This window comes from Mycena indigotica (genome assembly GCF_014461135.1).
Source record: "Mycena indigotica strain 171206Taipei chromosome Unknown Mind.scaff0007, whole genome shotgun sequence".
NCBI classification, from domain to species: Eukaryota; Fungi; Basidiomycota; class Agaricomycetes; order Agaricales; family Mycenaceae; genus Mycena; species Mycena indigotica.
This window is the reverse complement of record NW_023503006.1, coordinates 4,475,336-4,496,345: the sequence shown is the minus strand read 5'-3', so window position 1 is coordinate 4,496,345 and position 21,010 is coordinate 4,475,336. Positions and strand designations below refer to the sequence as shown.

The 21,010-nt window shown below is 51.8% G+C and overlaps 7 protein-coding genes across 7 annotated transcripts; 3 read left to right on the top strand and 4 right to left on the bottom strand.

The window, feature by feature from the left end:
- Positions 1–147: 147 nt before the first annotated feature.
- Positions 148–1,353, top strand: MIND_00897200 (Beta-hexosaminidase; the record flags this gene model as incomplete). Its single annotated transcript, XM_037365618.1, has 5 exons — positions 148–225; positions 266–470; positions 537–565; positions 1,036–1,202; positions 1,248–1,353. 5 exons carry the CDS (start codon positions 148–150, stop codon positions 1,351–1,353), a joined length of 585 nt encoding a protein of 194 aa, XP_037218860.1.
- A 285-nt stretch (positions 1,354–1,638) lies between these two features.
- On the top strand, positions 1,639–3,222 carry MIND_00897100 (uncharacterized protein; the record flags this gene model as incomplete). The annotated part of the gene is made up of 1 exon (XM_037365617.1): positions 1,639–3,222. The coding sequence occupies exon 1, from the start codon at positions 1,723–1,725 to the stop codon at positions 3,220–3,222; it is 1,500 nt and encodes a 499-aa protein (XP_037218859.1). The 5' UTR covers positions 1,639–1,722.
- A 62-nt stretch (positions 3,223–3,284) lies between these two features.
- Positions 3,285–4,479, bottom strand: MIND_00897000 (Alpha/Beta hydrolase protein; the record flags this gene model as incomplete). The annotated part of the gene is made up of 2 exons (XM_037365616.1): positions 3,285–4,214; positions 4,261–4,479. 2 exons carry the CDS (start codon positions 4,477–4,479, stop codon positions 3,285–3,287), a joined length of 1,149 nt encoding a protein of 382 aa, XP_037218858.1.
- A 1,001-nt stretch (positions 4,480–5,480) lies between these two features.
- MIND_00896900 (PKS-ER domain-containing protein) lies at positions 5,481–7,084 on the top strand (the record flags this gene model as incomplete). Its single annotated transcript, XM_037365615.1, has 7 exons — positions 5,481–5,834; positions 5,883–6,056; positions 6,103–6,371; positions 6,419–6,583; positions 6,632–6,908; positions 6,945–7,003; positions 7,057–7,084. The coding sequence occupies 7 exons, from the start codon at positions 5,481–5,483 to the stop codon at positions 7,082–7,084; spliced, it is 1,326 nt and encodes a 441-aa protein (XP_037218857.1).
- A 2,862-nt stretch (positions 7,085–9,946) lies between these two features.
- Positions 9,947–11,160, bottom strand: MIND_00896800 (Peptidase-S9 domain-containing protein; the record flags this gene model as incomplete). Its single annotated transcript, XM_037365614.1, has 7 exons — positions 10,987–11,160; positions 10,917–10,936; positions 10,798–10,869; positions 10,528–10,747; positions 10,468–10,480; positions 10,204–10,420; positions 9,947–10,151 (listed from the first exon to the last, which is right to left on the bottom strand). The coding sequence occupies exons 1-7, from the start codon at positions 11,107–11,109 to the stop codon at positions 9,947–9,949; spliced, it is 870 nt and encodes a 289-aa protein (XP_037218856.1). The 5' UTR covers positions 11,110–11,160.
- A 5,569-nt stretch (positions 11,161–16,729) lies between these two features.
- On the bottom strand, positions 16,730–18,770 carry MIND_00896700 (SAM domain-containing protein; the record flags this gene model as incomplete). The annotated part of the gene is made up of 4 exons (XM_037365613.1): positions 16,730–17,551; positions 17,602–18,140; positions 18,189–18,342; positions 18,393–18,770. 4 exons carry the CDS (start codon positions 18,768–18,770, stop codon positions 16,730–16,732), a joined length of 1,893 nt encoding a protein of 630 aa, XP_037218855.1.
- Positions 18,771–19,295: 525 nt separating this feature from the next.
- MIND_00896600 (uncharacterized protein) lies at positions 19,296–20,385 on the bottom strand (the record flags this gene model as incomplete). Its single annotated transcript, XM_037365612.1, has 2 exons — positions 19,296–20,065; positions 20,118–20,385. 2 exons carry the CDS (start codon positions 20,383–20,385, stop codon positions 19,296–19,298), a joined length of 1,038 nt encoding a protein of 345 aa, XP_037218854.1.
- Between the last annotated feature and the right edge of the window lie 625 nt (positions 20,386–21,010).

Genomic DNA, 21,010 nt, shown 5'->3' with positions numbered 1-21,010 from the left:
CTTAGTCTTCCTTCTTCTGAACCACCACGCGACTTGCATTTTTCGCGGTCTGTTCGCTTTGTGACCTATCCCCACAACTCTCATAACTGGAACAAGCTTCCTTGTTCTCTCGCCAACCTTTATTAAGTATCACCATCAACGTACCCAATGCGCCACAAGACTTGCTCGATGCTGTCTCCCGAACCAAAACTTATCTCGCCACCGACAAGCTGCAGGTTTTTCCAGGTTTCCTCAGTCTTCGTTCGTGGAACTAATCCACTTGCAGCGTGCTGACCGTGGGGCGTCCAATGCTACATCTTTCAAAGTATCTCCTACACTCGCCAGTCTAACAATCACTCTACAAAATACGACAACCGTGTTGCCAATCGCCACTGAAGCTGTGAAGGACTGCAGCAGTCGCATCGAAGGCTACACGCTCGCTATTCCCAAGACTGGTGCTCCCGCGGTCCTCTCAGCGAACTCGACTTCAGGTCTATTCAGAGGGTGACCACGTTCGCGCAAGTGGAATGGGACGGTTTATTCCCACGTTGCTCCAGTTAACATCGTCAAGGATTCGCCGGCTTACGTGCGTTCTAGATCTATTTTCACCTCATCTTTCTGACATCTTCAAATAAAGCCTTATAGGGGATTCATGCTGGACACATCGCGCAATTTGCTAGGGTTTTCGCTTTGATTACTGCCTCATTTCTCAAAACTTGGGTTAGCTTCCCTGTTGCCGACATGAAGCGTACCTTGGATGCAATGAGCTGGGTTAAGGCAACATGTTTTGCAAGCACAACTCCCTTTCGTCCAAAAGGGGGGCTTACTCTGTCGCTCAAGTCTATTACAAGATATTGTTTCATATGCTGCAGCTGCAACAGCCTTGCTCATTTGCTCATGTGCGTTGCAGCGCGGTATTGCCGTTCTTATGGCTACATAGTTCCTACTTCCAAACAGCCAAGTAGAGCAGCTGCTTATTACCTGAACAAGAATGGACACTCCCGGACATACCGCTATTATTGCTGCTGCTTCACATCCAGAGCACATTGCATGTAGTCAGTTATCTCCCTGACATTCGCCAACGAATCTCCTGCTGGCCACCTTCGTCTCGCGACTCCCGCAACCGTCAACTTTACCACCAGGCTCATTACGGCTACTGCAAAGGTTCTACCCGGAAAGTACTTTAGTGCGGGTGGCGACGCCCTTTCAAGACATGGCAGCATGTGAGTTTCATCCCTTTTACCTATACCAACGCTCATCCTATCCAGGCATACACGTTCAACATCAGCAGTTCAGAATTCTCAAGCACATCTCGTCTTGGGCGGCCAACAACTGCTTTGGGCTAAGCAGTCGAACCCGAGTAACCTCGATTAAATCGTTTAGCCGCGCGCGGCCACTGGCATTTCGGCGGAGGTATTCTGAAGTGCGAAACAACCGAATGGGAAAGCCTTGATGGAACTGAAGCGCAAGCGAGTACGATGTGAGGTTTAGAATGGTGCAGTGGGGAGTGAAGGCTATTGCGCTGCGGCCGCAATGGTGCGCGCTGAGACCAGGATTGTGTAATCTCGACTTATAATCACTGAACGAAACAATGAAATCGGAAAACTTGAAGGATTTGCTGATTGAATGATAGGACTGTGGCACGTGAGCGTGACAGCTCGTGCCTTTGCCGGTCAACTTGACATCAGTTTTCCAGCTTGCCTCTTCCATTGCCCTCCTTCCGTCTTAGGACGTATCATACGAATGGACGTTTTTTATAACCTACTCGCCGAATCCGCTACTCCCGGCTTTGGAAAACAGGCCACCTCTTTGCTCGCTGAAGCAGAAACAACCCTCATCAGGATGGAAACGGAATTGAAGGCGCTATCGGCTGCTTGCGACTTCCAACGATCCAGAGTTGCGGCTCTGAAATATATTGTGGCCCCGATCCGAATTCTCCCCGAGGATTTGCTCATCGAAATATTCAAACGGGTGGTTAGCGGTTCTCAACAACGACTCGATTTCGGATTCGATATCAACATCAGGGGAATACCGGCTTGCCGTTTCAAGGAAGTCCTTTGCCTCTCTTCAGTGTGCAATTACTGGCGCCGAGTGCTTCTAGCCACACCGCATTTGTGGGTTATGCCCATGATTCTCAATGCCTCGAATGCCTCGTCGGCTTATGCGGAAACAACTGCGGTGATGCTCCAGCGGTCTTTCCCCCACCCGGTAGACATCTTACTGCACCTTCGGAAACCTCAACACGCGATGTCCAGAAAGCTCATCGCTGTGGTGGTTTCGTCCGCCCTCCGTTGGAGCAGCATCAAGGCCAACTTCGATATTATTCCATTCCTCCAGAATGCACCGAAAGGAACGCTCCCGCATTTGAGCCATGTCGAACTCGATTTGCAGAATGCTCCCGCAGTTCAAGGGAATCAATCATCCTCCTTATTCGTCGATGCACCGCAACTTTCTCTTGTATCGATAGATATCAACGGCATTTCGAGGCTTCAGCTTCCCTGGTCACAGCTGAGGCAACTCGAGCTGATAGACGAACACCACCCATTGCTCGTTCTCGAAGCCATTGCGCAATGCACTTCTGCCACTCGACTCAAACTCGGCTGCAATGCCTGGAGAGCCGACCATGCGACCTCATCAGGCAATGTTGTCTCTTTGCCCCATCTCCGAGAACTTGAGCTCGATATTGGGGGGGGCCTAACCATGACTCCCATCTTTGCTCTGTTCGCCTTTCCTTGCCTGAAATCACTTGAAATTAAAATGGACGGTATCAGCCCGCTTTCCCTGAGTACCGCCTTTCCGTCCTTCCTTCAGCGCTCCCCGAATCTCGAGAAACTCGAAATTTCGGACTGTGACCTGGACGCCGGCGAACTGAGCGCCATTCTGCTAAATATTCCATCACTCGTCAGCTTGGAACTTTACGGTTGCACCTCTTGTGTGGACAACAGCTTCTTCCAGCGTCTGACGTACCACGAGGCCGCACCCAATCCCGCCGCCCCATGCCTGCGACGCATCAACTTTGAATATGTTGGCGACGACTTCGACGAGCAGCCTATACTCGACATGATTCGCTCGCGCTGGTGGACAGACGAGGAACTTCAGGCTCGTGCTGTCCCTCCCAAGGTCGCAAGATGGGAAAGCATCACGATATGGGGAGACTTGGAAGACAATCGTGATTTTATGGAGGAGTTTCAGGACGAGATTGAAGAAATTAGCGCCGAGGGACTGGCATTGGACATACAATAACATTGTTGGCGGAGGTCTATCTAGTCACTCAATCACAGTGTGATTCAGCATAGACATTACTGCTACAAACATTGAGAGTAGTATGGGTTCAACTGGGTGCAGGTATATGGAGACACGCAAGAAGTCGCGCCTGTCCAGCCCTGGCCTCCACATTGGTCCCAATGATTCGCTTGTGAGCCGGTTGGTGGAGAGCTCGTCGTCGTTGTCGTGACGGTTGTAGAGCTCTTAACTGTCGTTGTCCCCGTTCCGCCGTTGCCACCAAGCAACCCAAAGAACTTGAAAACAGCATCACCTTGGAAGGGCGGAATGTGCCCCCCACCCGCAACCTCGAAACCAATCAACTTTGTTCCGTCACCGTACACAATGCGTTTCCAGGTCGACGTCGGGTCGTTGGTTATGTTCTGGCTGAAGCTGAGGCCAAGAACTGTGCTCCACTGTGCCAGCTGGGCGTTGAGATTGAGGATAGAGACAGCAGAGTCTTGGGTGCCGTGCGCAATAAGCATCGCCGGGCGGGGGCCAGAGTAATTCGGGTCTGCGTTCTTGGCAAGCGTGGCCCACTGAGCGGCAGAGAAAGTAGATGCTTTCTGGCCCAAAGGACAGGTCTGATCGGGAGTAAGGGGAGTACTGGATGTTGCATTGAGCCAGCAGCCGGCGGGGACACCCGACCACGAAGCAGCGCCCTTGAAGAGGTCTGGGTATGTCGCAGCCATAACGTTGGCCATCATAGCTCCGGAAGAGGCCCCGATGATGAACACTCCCTTCGACCCATCACTCTTGAATTGGGTCTTGGCCCACCCAACCATCGCGGCAAGACCTTGCGAGTCACCACCCCCGTTGTGAAGATTCGTTTGGGTTGACCAACAGTCCCAGCAGTTGAAGCCGAGCTCCGGATTGGAAGTCGGATAGAGGATAGGGAAACCGAGCTGGTCGGCGTAGGCAGGGATGTTGAATGAAGACATGAATTGCGAGCCACTTCCTCCACAAGCGTGGAGCTGCGAACAGAGTCAGCCCATTATTCTGGAAGATGGAGAGACGTACAGCGAGCACGATTGGCGGGTTGGAAACGATGTTGGTCGGAGTATAGACCAATAGAGCAGGCAAATGCGATGGATTGTCGCCCCAGTTACTGACCGTCATGGTCGTCCCTGCGCGAGCGCTCCATGCAAATAACGCTGCAGCAACGAACGATTTCAAGCTTAAGACGCGCATATCCAAGGCGAATAACTGGTGAGCTCGACCAGCGAACTCTTTATGCATTTGATTGGCGATGTTGACATCGTCCGCTGACCGGGTGCTTTGGCGAAAATAAGACGAAGTTCTTCCATCTATATGCACTGTAGCTACACTGGCCAAGACACCGTCGACTTCTGCCGATATTCAGCGCCAAACACAAGAAAGAAACGGTTTAAAACCCACCGAGGACGTTGTCTTCATATTTCCGCTCCACCAGTGTTTAGAAGCTCAGAATCCCACCTGCCCGAGTGCCACGGGTCGCATGCAATTGCCGATGTCGTCGCACTATACACGTGAACGAATTGTGCCGACGAAGTTGCGAAAATAGGTGACCGTTAGAGGCCAAGGGGAACTGACGAAATAGGCCTGAGCACGCGGTCATACAATACGACGATCTGAAGCTTCATTTGAGCTATATCTTCCATCAGCGCATTATGCATAAACTGATCCGTCCATCTTGGTCGAACAGTCAAAAGTTCGAGCTGGAAAGTTCAAGTTTGTGTGCCTCAGGTAGGACTTCGATGAACTACCTTAAGATAGGTGAATCATATCGGAAAAAACGAAAGTCGCGATGAGACTCACTTAGGACGAGACGTGAAATGAAATGAAGGACACGGGCGTCGGGACTCGGGAGTGGCATTCCGTCCTCTTCACAGTCGCAAGAAAGTCTCGTAGAAACGCGGTGGTAAGAATTGGTTCGATGGAGCATGGTCGCGGTTTGTCTCGTCGACAGTCCGTTTCTGGGCAGTCGTGAACTCCCTGTGAAAAGTACATACAAGTCATCTATAATATGAAAACACTACCGTGCCGGCATTGACAGAAAGTCACGTGTTGGTCATGCGTTTTGATCGATGGCACGTGAAATTCATGTGACCACCCCTCGGATACCGCCCGCCGGCTGCGAGCCGCAGGCGAGCGGCCGTGTGGGCGCTGCAAAATAATTAATTTTTGTCCATGCCAGAGGCACGGACGTTATACTTGTCTTATATATAAAAACAGCTCAGTGCCGGCATTGACAGAAAGTCATGCGGACGCACGTGAAACACGTGGATTTCACGTGCCACCCCTCGGATACCGCCCGCCGGCTGCGAGCCGCAGGCGAGCGGCCGTGTGGGCGCTGCAAAAGTTCTGTCCATGCCATAGGCACGGGTTATTACACTTGTGGAGGTTGGAGATGTCCAAGGGCCATCACTCAGCGGTCACGAGACCAACAACCCTTACATCTTCCGAATGACGAATCCAAGGACAAATTCGTCTTCAAGTTGACCCTATTCTCGATGCGCGCTGTCCTGGTGAAGAACGACGCAGGGCCTGCTGACAGCCTTTATATCGGACAAGTCGAGACACCTGTTGCTAATGCGAATGAAGTCCTCGTCAAAGTGTGTCAGTAGCCTTTTCCCTTTCCCCCAATCAACAAGGATTTCTAGGTGAAAGCGTTTGGGCTCAATCGGATGGACATCCATCAGCGAGAGGGCCACTACCCGCCCCCACCAGGTTCATCGACGGTGTTGGGTGTCGAGTTCTCCGGTCAAATCACTTCTGTTGGGACTCAGGTAACGCGTTGGAATGTCGGAGACGAAGTTCTGGGTCTCGCTGGCGGCGTAAGCACTCAAAAGTTTCGATCTCTTGCTCTGAAAACCCTTCAAGGGAGCTTATGCCGAGTATATTGTCGTCCCCCAAACACACATTGTTACCAAGCCTGCTCATTTGACATGGGCAGAGGCAGCCGCGATTCCGGAGAACTTTTTAACCGGTTCGCAGGGCTCTTTTTTACCGGAAATCGTCGTTGATTTGCTCCCAGCTTTTCAGGCGATCGTTCTCTGTGGCGAAATCAAAGCAGAGGACAACGTTCTTGTCCACGCTGGTGCATCAGGTGTGGGTATTGCTGCGATCCAGCTTGCGCGCTTCTACCAAGCGTAAGTTGCTCCCGAATCCCCTTTCCCCAGCACTATATATCCTATAGGAAAACTGTTACCGCCACAGCCTCGACTTCCGTCAAGCTCGACTTTCTCCGCTCCATATCCAACGGCGCAACGCATACGGCGAATTACAAGACCCAAGATTTCTCCCAGGTGGTGCTTGAGGAAACGACGGGAGGCAAAGGCGTTGATGTATTGGTGGATTTTGTGTACGGACTTCTCGGTCTGTTGACGGCTAACTAACTTTAAGCTTTCAGCGGGCAATCTCACTTTGAGAAAAACCTCAATTCGCTTGCAATGGATGGTCGAATGACACTTCTGGCGTTCTTGAGCGGACCTGTTGTACCCTCGGTCAACCTGGCCACCATCTTGCGAAAGCGACTGCGCATCCAAGGGTCAACTCTGCGCTCGCGTACGCCCACATATCAAAGCGAGTTGATAGCCAGATTCGAGCGCGAGATTCTCGAGCACATCACAGGCCAAGACGGTCCAGGCGAAATCAAGACGTATATCCACAAGGCCAGTGCATCAGTCGTTCCTAGCATTCCCCTGGCTGAATTTGTCGTTTAGATATTCCCGTGGAGTGAAATTCAGGCTGCGCATCGAGAAATGGAGGCTGACGCGAACATGTAACGTCCTTCCCATCTCCATCTGTACCGCGCGCTTACGGGCAACTCTCCAGCGGGAAGATTATTGCTGAGATTGACTAGCGTGTATCACGACTTTTGTCTTGTGTACGCCGAGGCCAACGGGAGACTTCTTGAACGCGTTGCCAACGAGATTGCCCTGCCACGGGAACCCACGATGATGATTCGCCCAGCGGGTGCGGGCGGGTGGGATGCATTCCTCATCACACAAACCACGGCCCTGCATCTCTCCCATCGTTCGATGACTGACCGTCAAACCCCGAGCCGCTGTTTAATGATCGACGCTCAGAGTAGTTTGAACACCGCTGACCTTGCATTCGGAATTCGGCGGGGGTAAAGAAGGTTTGTGCATCGAATTTAAAACGTTTGTGGTTATCCTGAAAGAGAGCGCCGCGGATTATATGGCGCAACAACTTGAACCCATCATGCTCCACTGCCATGCTGCTTTAGCGCTAACCTAGCTGCAGAATGGCTCGCAATCCAAAGTTCCCCTCGACACAATTTTCCGTTCGTGGAGGGTTACCGGGGTTCCAGCGTGATCCCGGCCGGCCTGTCTTCACAGACCTGAGTCCGCGCACGTATCGATTGGCTGCCTGATCGCCGCAGTCATTCTTCTCCGCCTACTGTCTGTCCGAGGCAGTTAACATGACCACATGACCCGGGCCAGCAGGCCCGCTCGACGCTATCGCTATCTAGCCCCCGCCATCGCCGTGGTTAATGCCAAACTGAACAAGGCTGGAGGGCCTCGAGGTTCCGTTGTTCACGCATATCCACGGTTCATCTTCCGTGAGTGCATCCCGAGTTTCTCGTTGGTAGCTGACAAACCTTTTTTGGGACGCGGTCTGTGGATGCGCCATATCGTGGGTACTGGGGTGCTTTTTTTCACGCCCGAGTAGTCATAGACAGTGGAAGAAGTAACTCCGAGTCAGCCCGTCGGTTTCCTGACTTTGACTCGCGGTTGGAGGGATTCATTGGCGTCGTATGACAGCAACCAAGCCTCCCGTCCATCGAGGGGAAAGTTCATGGATTCTAGATTAGACCAAGCTACCGCTATGAGGGCGAACTAAATGATGGATGCTTCCTCGTCGGTCCACGCCAATCCTGACGACGGCCAATCCTAAAAATGCATCTGACAGGCTTTTCATTATGGTGTCTATCGTGTGCCATCCCGCTATGATTATATGTTGAATGACAGACACTCGGGGAATTCGATTGCGGTGACTAGCGGGGGTACGGAGGTCCAGGGACAAGCCTGCTAATTCCCCAGCTAGCTTCTATCCGCCCGTTTACCGAGGTTTGCTCCAGTAGAATTCTCCCAAGTCTTGTTCTATTATCTAGGCGAATGCAGTGCTCGCCTTTCCAGCCTCAAGGCTCCGATTTTATGGAGCCAAAATAACCCCAAGAAAACGGGAGAATTTCTTGCCGTAGAACGACAACGGAAGCTTCAAGCCAGTGCATATGTATTATCTGCAAACGTTTCCGTTTAAGTTGGGGTTAATAATCTATTTCCCGACGGGGAGCCCAGAGTCTCTTTGCAACGTTCACAAGCGTTCAAGTCCGATTTTAAAAGATCGTAGCTGCCCTGAAAACCGACTAGAAAAAAGGCTTCGCACAGGCGCTACGCCCGTGGGGCTGTCCGTTTGCTGTGCAGTCAACGGCCGATACTTCCATGTCGTTGTTCTTGAAACAAAATGATTTGTGAGGGCAGATCAGATGCTGTCAACCCGCCGTCCTTGGTTTCCCTCCCGAATACGAAACGTGGCTGGCTAACAACTGTGAGATGTTTATGACGAGTCATGCCTTTAGGCATTACAGCAGCGTGCCGTGACAAGACCATCCTATATCGAGTCACCAAATTTGGCCGTGGCCTTCCGAGATGTATAAAGAGCGGACCCGCGTCGGGTGGCAGAGCATCGAGCTCTACCCCCTCCTCTCCATCAACCAACCCACATTCTCTCCCCAAACACCCACTTTTTTGCTGATTATGCCTGCTCCATCTACCAACGGCAAACCATCCTCGTCCAGCCAGGGCTCACAGGGAGTCAAGGGGGGAGCTTCGGCTATTGGCGCGACGTTCTTCTAAACGTCTATGGCGACAACAACTTGAAATTGTGCCTAGCCTACTCCAGCGCGTTGTCGCTTCGACCACGCTAATCACCATTAACACCATAATACACGGACGACGAGAGGCACTCACTATTTGCCCGTCTCCTAATACACCTTCGACAACCACTCTTCTTCTCTGCCTCTGGGCATCGAGCACGCGAGTCAATCGCCAATCTCGATCGCAGGCACGGACAGCACAGCTTTGGCAGCAAATCCTTGTCCTAATTTGTAAATTAATCTTTCTTGTCATCGCAGATCAACGGAAGCGAATATGGACGTACCCATGCTACTATGCCCACCAGCCCTACTGTATCATCGCTATATCCTCCCCTCATTGTCTTGTAAAGGCACAAAGTACCTACCTATCTATTGTAGAATTAGTTAGTTTACTTCTTGCTTGTCAAATAGCACTATTACCTGCATGTCATTATCAGTTAGGAATGTCGGCATAGTGCCAATTAAACTGAGGTTGCCAACAACCGTAACGAATGTCTGCCATGGTTAGATAAAGGGAAAAGAGTTCAAGAAAGCTGAGTGGGACTTACTTGGCCAAGTCCGGCGGAATAGCACACACTCCAACCTTTCACGCTGCTGGCCACAAAAGGGCATTCTCCGAGCTAGGAAGCACTGTCACCGGGAAATCGTGGATCTAAGAAGCGCGCAGTCAATAGTGGAAAGCGGTGCGATTGACGCCGAGCGCGAACAAAACCCCGCTCGAGACGGGCTCGTATTCATTCAATATGTAGGTTATTCTATGAAACGCCACTAGAGAGCCTTGAGATGCAATGAAGCAACGAGCAACGTGGCAACGCACTAACTCTAGAGTTTATTTTTCAATCCGGTCATCCAAAGTCCCGAAGTTGTGATATCTCCGCGTGCCTGCAAATCCCACCACTCAAGAATGTAGCCAACGATTTCGTCCTGACGCCCAGTAAAGTTGTGGTCAGCGTTTTCCAGCATGTGTAGCGTGTGGGTTCCCGGTGACCGTGCGCCGAGAGCACGCGCGTAAATCAAAGCATCAAAGCTGAAACAGTCGATGGTTAGAATCTTTTCGGATGAGAAGGACAGCCACACACGGAGGAACGGTCTCATCCGATAGTCCGTGAATCGTCAGAACGTGAATTCGGGCGGGGAACTGATCCCAGATGTAAGAGGTGTCCCATTTGACGAACTCCTCCAAGTCCCTCGGTCGAATTCGGGTGGTAAAGGGTTTCCGGGCTACTGTGGCGGTCCAGTCATAATAGCCATCCTTCTCAAATCCTGGCTGCCAATGCTTAATGACGTTGACATTCTCTATTGTTATTGAGCGTGGCGATTCGGTGATAGGGAGAGCAACCCACCTAACAGCTTTGCCTATCGATGGTCAGTTCTCTGTGCCTTGGTCCCATATAAAGACGGACCATTCTGTATCTTGCTGAAGCATTCACAAAAGTGGTGACGTTGCGCGCTTCAGGCGCCGTACATATCCAACGCTGACCAACAATTGAACCCCTTGAATGTCCAACGACGGCAGTGATGATGTAGCCCTTGGATTCAAGGAACCTCCCCACAGCGAAAAGGTCATCAACGTCACTTTGGAATGACCCATAATGCCAGTCGCCAGGTGTTTCGTGGTTCCCTCTGTTCCCACATCATCATTATGAACAACTGCGGAGGAGAAGACCACGAACCGAAAATCGAATCTGAAGGAATCAAGCGGTAAACGCTGAGCGAGGCGCCGTTGGAACAGATAGTCTTTGTGTCTAAAGCATGTAAGAAGAATGAGATAGGCAGTGTAGTCAGGCCATACCCCATCGCGCCGTGAAGAATCTATTGAACCAAATTAGGACCAACAGGAGACAGGAGAGCAGGATATAAACCAAAGCTATTGGTCGACCTTGGGCTGCATCACCATCATCAAGCTGCTCAAGGATACCGGTAATCGGGCATGCAGGGGATAGAGGGTGGGGGACGTGTATTTTAGTTGAAGTGCGAGAGGTCATCGAGGAACGAAGGAATGGTTGAAGACACACATCGCGGTAACCGACTGTGCCGAATTCCGTTGTCACGTCCCGTCACATACGATGGGTTGATAAGTAATGGCACAACGATAAGCCTCATGAAGCCGGCTTCAAAGCAAGCACGAAAAGTTGCCATCTATGCCTGAACTCTCATCCATGCTCAATGTTGCAGAATTTTGTCCGTTCAAATTCATATGCATCTCAGCAAAGATAGACTCATAACACAAATTGGAAAGGTTGTGCCAGTCACGACGGCCCAGGTATTAGCGGTGACGAGCCATGAGTCGTCTATGCAACTGTAGTGCCCAGATCCGGGACGAACTTGACCGAGGAAGTGATCAGGGACCTTCAGGGACACTGAGAAGTTTTCGGCGAGAGCCTGTCCGGATGGCGTCTGGTTCAAGTTTGGGTTAATCTTAGGTGCAGGGGAGGCTCTTCTCAGCGAAATCTAACTGATATGCCTTGCAGTAAGCTGTCCTGCGAGTGTCCGACGTGTCTCCCAATATTAATGCACATGAACCACTGGCAAGAATGATTGGTCACCTGATGGAAGGTGACTGTGGTTCTCGTTTGAGTAGATTACAGTTTCTGAAAAAGAAAAAACCCCGTTGCGACAAGCTCAACCCGTGCGATGGACGTTCCAGTGATCTTGAAGATAGCGCCACTAGTGCTGGTCAGCGACGATGTGACTCACAAGTTGGAAAGTCAATTCAAGTCCGAGCTGGAGGAGAACTTGAGCCCACTTGCTTCAAATGATTTGAAATAATCATGAACGTGAGGAGGGTGGATTATCATTGGCACCACTGGCAATCGCTTTTGAGGATTCAAGTTCTCGTCTTGCCACTCACTCAGAGAAGTATGAGTGGTTGTGTAACTTGTGTCAACAGAATTATAGGTCAGAGGATCCAATTTTTATAACAGAGTGGAAGCGAGATTCAGAGAGTATGTTTGAATCGTCGATGGTATGGAGGTTGGTTGAAGAGGCAAACGCGACATATGGTTGAGGGCAAGTTAAGTAGGTCATGTCACGTGTCAATGTCCAGCTTGCTCTGCACTTCCATACACATATCGTCTCCCAATCAACCAAGTCTTGCATGTTACATTTAGCTCTTTGGGCCGCTTTACAACGACGTGGGGCGAAGAATACGCTTCAAGCTTCCCATTTGACTGGATGAACGACCACCGGCACCGACTGGGACGCGTTTCATTTGACTTGAGCGTTCAGAATCACCAGTGGAATGATTGCCAGCAGTCTGGCGTCTCCGACTCGGCGCGGATATTCCCAAAACCCTTGCCAGTGATCCCTTCCTCTCACCCGGTTTCGCTTTCTTCGCTTTTCGACGCGCTCTGCCTGAGAGTCAGTCCCCAAGCCGCTTTGCTCGGAGGGAAAGGACACTCACACCAACTCACGCACAACATCCATACCTTCTCCGCCAGTCTCTGAACGATCTGCTTCTACGTCGGACTCCGCAACTGTCTGGTACCGCCGACGTTTCAGTGGAGGAGTCCAAATCGAAACCTTGGCCGGACCAGCGCTTGGCGCCATATCAATGGTACTATAGAACGGCTTCTCCCCCTTCGCAGTCCATCTAAAACCATCTGGAAGGTCCCTGAAAACAAGTTTAGCATAAGGGAATTGAAAACTGTCCACATACTCTTCTTCTATTTCCTGGATCGCAGGCACCTCGTCTTGGGGAATCTCGTCTCTCGTCCGGATACCAATTTTTTCTTTGAGATTCTCCGCGAATTCACGTCCCGATACTCTGGCTACACCGTCCCAGAAGTCCTCCCAACATTCCTTCTCAGCTGCAAGCTCAGCCTTTGTGCCTTCGAAAGCATACAATGCATTCTTCATCGCCGACTCTGCCTCTTTTACAGCGCGTTGTGCGCGTAAAGTTTCTGCTTGGAGGGCCGTGAACATTCTTCCTATATCGCCTTGGTCGAAACTCGTCAAGTCCAGTGGCGGGAAGTCGCGGAGTCGCTGTGGCCGGCTCTCTTCACCGTCCGAATAATCGTCTTCGGGTGCTTGCAGGGATTCCATCAGAAATACGGGGTGGACTTGCTGGTGGTCGTATTCGGTTGGCATCCGATAGCGAAACTGGAGCTCGCGATCCTCCTCTTCATCTGTCCACTGTTCGCCACTCTTGTCCTTTCGCACCACCCACCGCGCAGCATGCTCAGGCAACACCGGGACCACCCCCTCCCTGTCTACCTCTGTCCCCTGCTCCCTCGCCTTCCCTTTCGCAGCAACAACCATCCGCCCAGCAAGCAATACAACCTCGCGCTCTGTCCTCTCCATGTTGCTAGCTTTAGCTGGGCTTGGGGGCAAGTATTTGTTCACGTAGTCGGTAAAATATGGCTCTGGGACGCGTTGCAAGTTTGCAAAACCAAGAAATTCGACGGGCGTGGTGGTCGTAGTCAGGCCTTCTTTGTTGTTACTTTGTGCAAAGTTGCTATGAGTGGCGTGGGTAGTTGTCACTTTCCTGGGCATTCTGGATTCGCGCTCGGTGAAAAAGTCTTCTTCAGTTCTGTTCTTCCTAAATACCCTACCTGTCATGACGCTTAGGCCTACGGTTTATGTTATGTTCTTGTTCTCGCTTTGACCATGTCAGTATCACGATGCGCTTCGGCCCAAGACAGAACAGTGACTTCTCTCCATGGTTGGGTGATTTGGCCTATGTATTGCGATCTTTTCCCTGGCCTATGCCTCGCCTGCGTTCGCTCCAACACCTGTCACCGTCTGTGTGCGACATGATGATTCGGGAACTAAGGAGAGGTTCAAGTTGTAAGCAATTTCTGACTGCACTTGAACAGGCGCGTGCCTCACTGTACCTTCTGCATCATCGGCTGGGGCCTTGGGAAGATACCCCTTCTCAGTTCATGCATCTGACCCGCCGCCATTATTTACATCGGGTGGGGAACATCGACAAGCCCTCATTCTTTGGTTGCTATGGAGTCACGGATTTCGGGGTGTTCATTCGGATGATTCGGTGGTTCCGAACGAAAGAAGAATGTGTCGAAGATGTGGTGAGGCCCAGGAAACTCCACAGCATGTTTTTCTGGTATGTGCAGATCCAGCGACAGTGGTGCCATGACGCGACTGGAGCTGTGGGACGCGGCGCTTTGAGAGAAAATTACTCGTACAATCTACCTGCGAGTTTAGCAGGGTTCCTAGATGACTAGGGGTCGGCCACAGCCGTCCCGGACCTTGCTTTGAAATCTCGCTTTAGTTCCCGCCGAGTTCTTTTCAACCTTTGTATTCTTCTACATAATAAGTAAAATAACAGGCCCATGGACTACGCTTTTTTGTGGCAAACCAAAGTGTGCGCCAAAGGGTGTCGAGTTTCCAGAGCCTGCTCGATAGCATCCTCGCTATACAGCAAGTCTACAGTGAGAAGCGATAATGTTGAGCTAGCGAATCTCTGCATCGGCATCGAGTGTATACGAAATCAGTGGGACTGGGACTGGCCCAATCCCACTGTTCGTGCCCAGTCCCACTGATTCACGTCCCATCAGTGGGATTCGTGCCGTCAAACGTGACGCATTCACGAGTCCCACTGATCAGCGGACCTGTCGCGGACAAGCGGGTTGCGGCGCCGGCCGCGGCGGCCGGGGTTTTCCACCCCGGACCCCGACCAGGGCCTTGCCCTGGACCCACCCTGCCGGGGGCTTCGCTCGCCGCGGGGCCCGCTGCGCGGAGCATTATCTCCCCTTCTTGGCTTTTTCCGACATCCCCGGGCTCAAACTTCCCTTTCTGTACTGGGTTGCGGCGCCGGCCGCGACGGCCGGGGTTTTCCACCCCGGACCCCGACCAGGGCTTCGCCCCGGACCCCACGCTGCCGCGGGCTGCCGCTCGCCGCGGAGGCCTGCTGCGCAGCGCTTGGCTTGATCTCCGTCGTCACGCGATGTCAAGCGCAAGGGCATCAATCCCACTGATCAGACTCGCTTAGTGCCTGATCAGTGGGACTGGGACTGATCAGTGGGAGTGATGCGGACTGGACGAGTCCCACTCCCACTGATTTCGTTATCCCTCATCGGCATCTCATCGACAAAGGCTAGTTTATATGATCCCAAGGGGTAGGATCCAAACTCGGAGGTGAAGAAGCTCATGGCCGAGCGTAGAGTAGATGTTGACGTTGTCATGGGCAATTCGTGGCCAGGAAGGCAGAAGGCATACATCGGACGTTACGCGAAGTTGCCTTCCTCGACGGAATCGTCCGAGGGAATCGAGAGCAGACGGAGACAGACAATTATATACCCTAATAGCATTTTTTTTGGCGGACAAATGATATGAGGCAGAATATCCATCGACTAGTGGGTGGATAACCATATTGGCAATTGCAAAAGTCTCACACACACATCTGAAGGCGTAAACCTATGTGCATAGGAGGAAAAGAGGACATGAAAATCACGGGAGTGGCGCGTTCACCAAGACTGGCCGGCCGCGAGCCCCAACAACCCTTCCCACTTTCGACAATGAACCAGACCCGCCCGAGTCGGACGACGAGCAAGAACACAAGTAGCGCTCAGCGCTGGCCAAGCCAAACCAGCCCCAAAAACACCTTATTTATTCTCTTATGCTTATGATCCATGCCCATATTCTATGGCCCGACGACATCAGCGCAACCGGACTGCACAGCTGCGTACAGCCCATCCGCCATCTCACCTTCTTCGCCATCTGCTACACCATAACCCGCTCTGATCCCAAACCCGGCACACACCACCACCGAGCGGCCAGACGGAACCGGCGTCCCGGCCACCGCGTCTTAGTAGTTAGTGTACTTGTTGCGGTATATAAATGCAGAAACAAAAAAAAAAAAAAAAAAATGAAAATCACGGTTACGAGCGGATCATCGATCAAGACCGACATCAGAGGCTGTGCGTAGTTTCGCCGAGCTTTCTACGGAGGTTTGGGCTTTTTGGCCTTCGGGTTAGTTTGTTGCTGTTTGCAATCAGCTTGATCAAACTATCATCATGATTGGCAAGTATAGACGGGCCAGGGACCTTGCAAAGCAAGGTGACACATACTGAGGAGACTGATTTACAATTGGGACCGAGTAATTTCGACTACGCGATTTGTTTTCAAGATGGCGAAGGATTGGAGATGGTTTGGTGCAAGTTTGGTGTGACAACAACTTGAACAATTTATTAGGTGGAAGATGATGTATTATTCTTCAGGTTAGTGTTTACTTGTGTGGTAGAGGTTTATCTGTAGACGGGAGACAGGTCGCCTACAATTAGGTGCTAGGTCCGGTAGCTCTCGGATGGAGGCATGTACCATATTACAAACAAACAAACAAACACCAACCTTTCCAGAAATGCAGATAATTATTGTTCATGGAGTCAACGTTAAAGCTAATCGGCAGAACTACCATACCAATAACCAGCGAGGAAGGAATCGAGTCGTCAATCGTAGGCATCATACATATACTTAGAAAGAAAGGGAGAGTGAGGGTTCTTGGGGGTGGAGAAAGATATATCGAGAATAGATAAAGAGGAAGACGCAATGGGAGAAAAAGAGTGGTGGTAGTTTTTAAGCGAGAGGGTATCCGTGGCCGTCCTCGTTCAAAAGACAGCGACTAACTCGACTTGTCTCGAAGTTTCAAACGGTGGTCATCGGCGGTCCCCCTTCGATTCCCATCTTCTTGCGCACAATCTCGAATGTCTTGAGCATCTTTCTTCTAGCCCCAAGCGCCGCAACACCCTTTGCCTCCAATGCCGGCTCGTCCATGATGACCATATCCTGCCAACGCATCCCTTCAAAGTTGGGCGTATACTTGTGCAAACGCAGGCTGCGAAGCCACGCAGGCACGTCATTGAGCAATGCTGGATCCACATCGTCTTCACCTTTGGGAGTGTTGATTCCCATCCCGCTCGTGTTGCTTGTCGCACTTCTGGGAGTACGAGCGCTGTTTGGTGGACGCATCATCCGTCCTCCCATGCCAGCAGAATGTGGTCCAGCAAGCCACGGAGCTCCCGCGATTCCTCCCATACCTCCCATTCCAAACGCGCCACCAGCAGCCGCAATCTGAGCCTGAGCCATCTGAGCCGCAAGCAGCTGAGTTTCAGGCGAGATCCCCATTGCCAACATATTCATGTTGACCCCAAATGGATTCATGCCTCCCATTGCGCCGGCGCTGTTCATGCCGCCCATCCCGAAACCGCCCATACCGTTCATGCCCATATTAGGGGTGTTTCCGCGTCCGTTATTACTTCCTCTTCCATCATCGCTGCTCCCAAACCGGTTTGAAGCAGGGCTGGTTGCTCCTTGCCAGCCGGGACGACCCATGTTTCCACGGGGAACGAAATTGCCGTTGTCGTCATACATATCGTCTTGCTGTTGAGGAGGACGAGCGCCACGACGGTGAATAGTCGGATCACCCATGCGAGGAACACCAGGGGCCGCAGCAGCAGCACTTGGAGACTAAAACATGATCATTGTCATTAAGAATAATCTCAGCAAGGAGGACAAACCTTCCACTCAGCAACCTTGGGGGCCTCCTTTGGCTCCGTTTTCGCGAACATTTGCATGGCAGGGGTTGTAACCATGCTGGCCCAACTCTCACTTGACGCGTGGGCCGGCACAGTAGCCTCTTGGACTGGGGCCGGACGATTGATAAACTCCGCACTCTTTGGACGTGATCCTTTGTCTTCAGCGCCAGGGGTAGTTGGCGAAGGAGCGCGATTGCTCTCTGCGACTTGACTCAGTCCACTCGCTCCCCAAGTGTTGCGGTCACCAGTGGATGACATGATTGGCGCCGAGATGCGATGAGCGACATTCGAGGCCTTCAATTTAGCACGCTGCTGTGCCAACGTCGAAGCGGCATCGACACTTTGACCGAGCGAGGCCGAATCGGGCGATAGATAATTGTTAGGCGTCTCGATGAGTGACTGGCGGTTGCCCGGAGTAGCTTGATTGAAATTGCGTGCAGTCGGTGAAGCGGGGAGACCAGACTTAAGGCCAGGAGACTTGAGACTAGCGAGTTTAGCCTCCATCTGCTGCTGCATAGAGCCTGATATGACGCTGAGTCCGGAACTGGCTGGACAAATTATTAACATACCGCCAACAGCAGGACTAAGAAGCGCTGTCATAGGGTCCGACCGAGCCATTTGCTGGAGGACGGTAATGAAAAAAACGAATCTGAACTTGTGTCGAATGTTGGAGAAGACTGTAAAGAGCGGCTGTGCGCTCTGCTTCTGAAAGAACTTTGAACCCTACAGTTAATTGATAAGCGCTATAAATGAGAGCAATCAAGAATACGGACATTGCTCGATGGCACTGAGCTCCTCTTTGAAGTTGACGTCGAGCGAGGCTGCCGCCATGTCTTCGAGGGTTGCTTCGTAATTTTGGAGGTTCTCAAACCATTGGTCGAGGGCCTCAGCTGTCGTTCATTAAGAAATTGATGTCGTACAAGAGGGACAATCAACTCGCCTTCAGGAGTTTGATATAATCCCGCAGAGCCCACAAGCTCGCTAGTGGGTCTCGTTCCGCCGCCAGCCAAACGAGGAGAGCCAGGGGCAAGGGCTGGAGCACCACGTGTCGCTGGGCCTGGGCCAAGCGACTGGCGAGACGACAGCTTATTGTGGCCATTCTCTGGAGCGGGGGAGGGGGAGGGGCTGGTAGAAGGTGGTCGCAGACTCATGATGTAATGAGAATACGGGGGGCAGTGGTTGATGCAATAAGATTTGGGTTGGGGTGATCAACGACGACAAAAATGGCGCGCTAGCTGTCTTTTTGGCCTGCGGTGTGGGCGTAGGTGTGCTTTGGAATGTGAAGACGACGTCGAGTCTGGGTTATGGACCGACTAGGGCCCGGCTAGAAACAACAAGGACCGACGATGGCTGGTATCGTCGATTGGAGGAGTTTCTAGACAAGACCAGCGGAGCCTGCCGGTCTAGTTGAAGAAACGAGTCCGGGCTGCGAGCAGGACGAGCAACAATGACGACCTCTGCTGGGATGAGGAGGCAAGCAAAGACGATTCCAGTCACGCAGTCACACGCAGTCACATCCGTTTCATGTCAGTTGATGATCTCGGGCGGGTCAGCTACTGAGCCAGTCGGATTTCTCTGAATACGGTAAGATCTCATGGTTTCAATCTATTTGTACAGCTGGTGGTACGCGCGAAGGGAATAAATAGACTAGAGGTGGCCGAAAAATGTCCATCAAATCAGTAGGCTGGTAAAGGCTCGTCAAGCTCAGCATATTCAGAATGTCGATCCACATTCTCATAGCCCTGCCTGATGGCCCTTGCCGCCCTACTCTCTGCCTCCTTTGCACGAGCGGCAGGGGACAATGATGCCGTTGTAGGATCTGGTAATGGCCGCCTCGTTGAAGACGATGGTTGTGGTGAAGCTGTTGGTTCTCGTGCTCTGTCCAATGCTTCATATCCCAGACGAATTTCTCTAGCAGCCCGTGACTCAACTGGCCGTGAAGGAGTTGACGGCGGTGGTGGCTCAAGGAAAGTGTGCGAAGAAGTGGCGGGAGATCGTGGCGGTCGTTGTGGAGTTGGGCTGGCCCTTGGACTGTGTCTCGGCGAACGGAATGGATTGGAGGATAACGATGCGGCATCTTGCTCGAAATCGACAAAAGACTCGTTGGATGATATCAACGAGTTGCGTGAGTATAAAGAAGCGGCGGATGCCGGGGGAAGGAACGTTGAAGCAGCTATCGATGGGGCGGGTGAGTAGACACCACGCCAGGCTTTTGAAGCAGAGGTTTGGGGTGTTACTGGAGGCCCCCATGGTGAAGCAGTCGCGGCAGTGTGTGGCATTAACATTTCTTGAACACCACTAGGAGAAGGCGACCGAGAATAAGAGCTACTTGGTCGCTCGGGTTCCGCGATTATTGTGGGGGTAAATGGTGAACGAGAGTCAGAGAACTCCCAACTGCCGTCTGCTTTTCGCATTGCAGTCCGCATATTGGTTCCAGGAGTGTGAACTGCGCAAAAAAACATTAGCACTTATGCTCTATGGGTACAACAACAACTCACCAAATCTCGGATTGCCTTTCCCGTCAGCAGAAGTAATCATGAGGGCCGCAGGGTGTGTCCGCGCAACGATCTCTCCTGCCTGCACTTCTGGTCCCTTCTGCTTCTTGTTTTGTCGACGTCGAAAGATGATAAACATGATGAGGGCCAACAAACAAACACCGCAAATAGCTGCGATGACGATCTGAATGAGAGTCGTTGAAGAAGAAGGGGCAGTGGTCGATGAAGGCGAAGGAGAACTGGGCGATGGTGAAATAGAAATGCTAGGCATCACGGACGGGCTTCGAGTATATAACCTGCCAAAACCCTATAATGAGCTCTAACGCTTCGGTGATTCAAGTGGAGCAGTGCACACCGCAAGCGAGAGTATGACCGAGGATTGATGTTGCGAAATCGGTGTTCCAGGTTGTGTATCACGTTGAAGCGGAGTGTGTCAGCGAGAGAGAGGCGAAGAGCAAAACCGTGCAAGAATGAGGAAAAGAGCGTGGTGGAAGGACGAAAACAAGAGCCGTCGAAACAGGTAGGCAGCCCCTCAGACTTGACGGACCGAATGTCGAGCTCAAGGTCAACAATAAGCGACCGCAAGTATGTAGGCCATGATTCGCTGATAGATCTGCCACTTCATGGCCCTTCGCACAAGTGCCCGTCAACGGTCAACGCCAGACGATACAGATGGTTTGCGCTCTGCTAAAACAAGTCCAGGTTGATTGCTAACAGTGAACACGATGTAGGCGCCACCGAGCAGCCCGTTATCTGCTTGAAAAAGGCGGAAGACTTGACGTTTTAGTCGCATCTCCGAAAGCCTGAAACGAGGCTTGTTTGGGGGAGAATATGGCCGCCATATGCAGTGCTGTGATTAGCGTGACCTGAATCAATTCTTTGGTGTGGCCAACAAA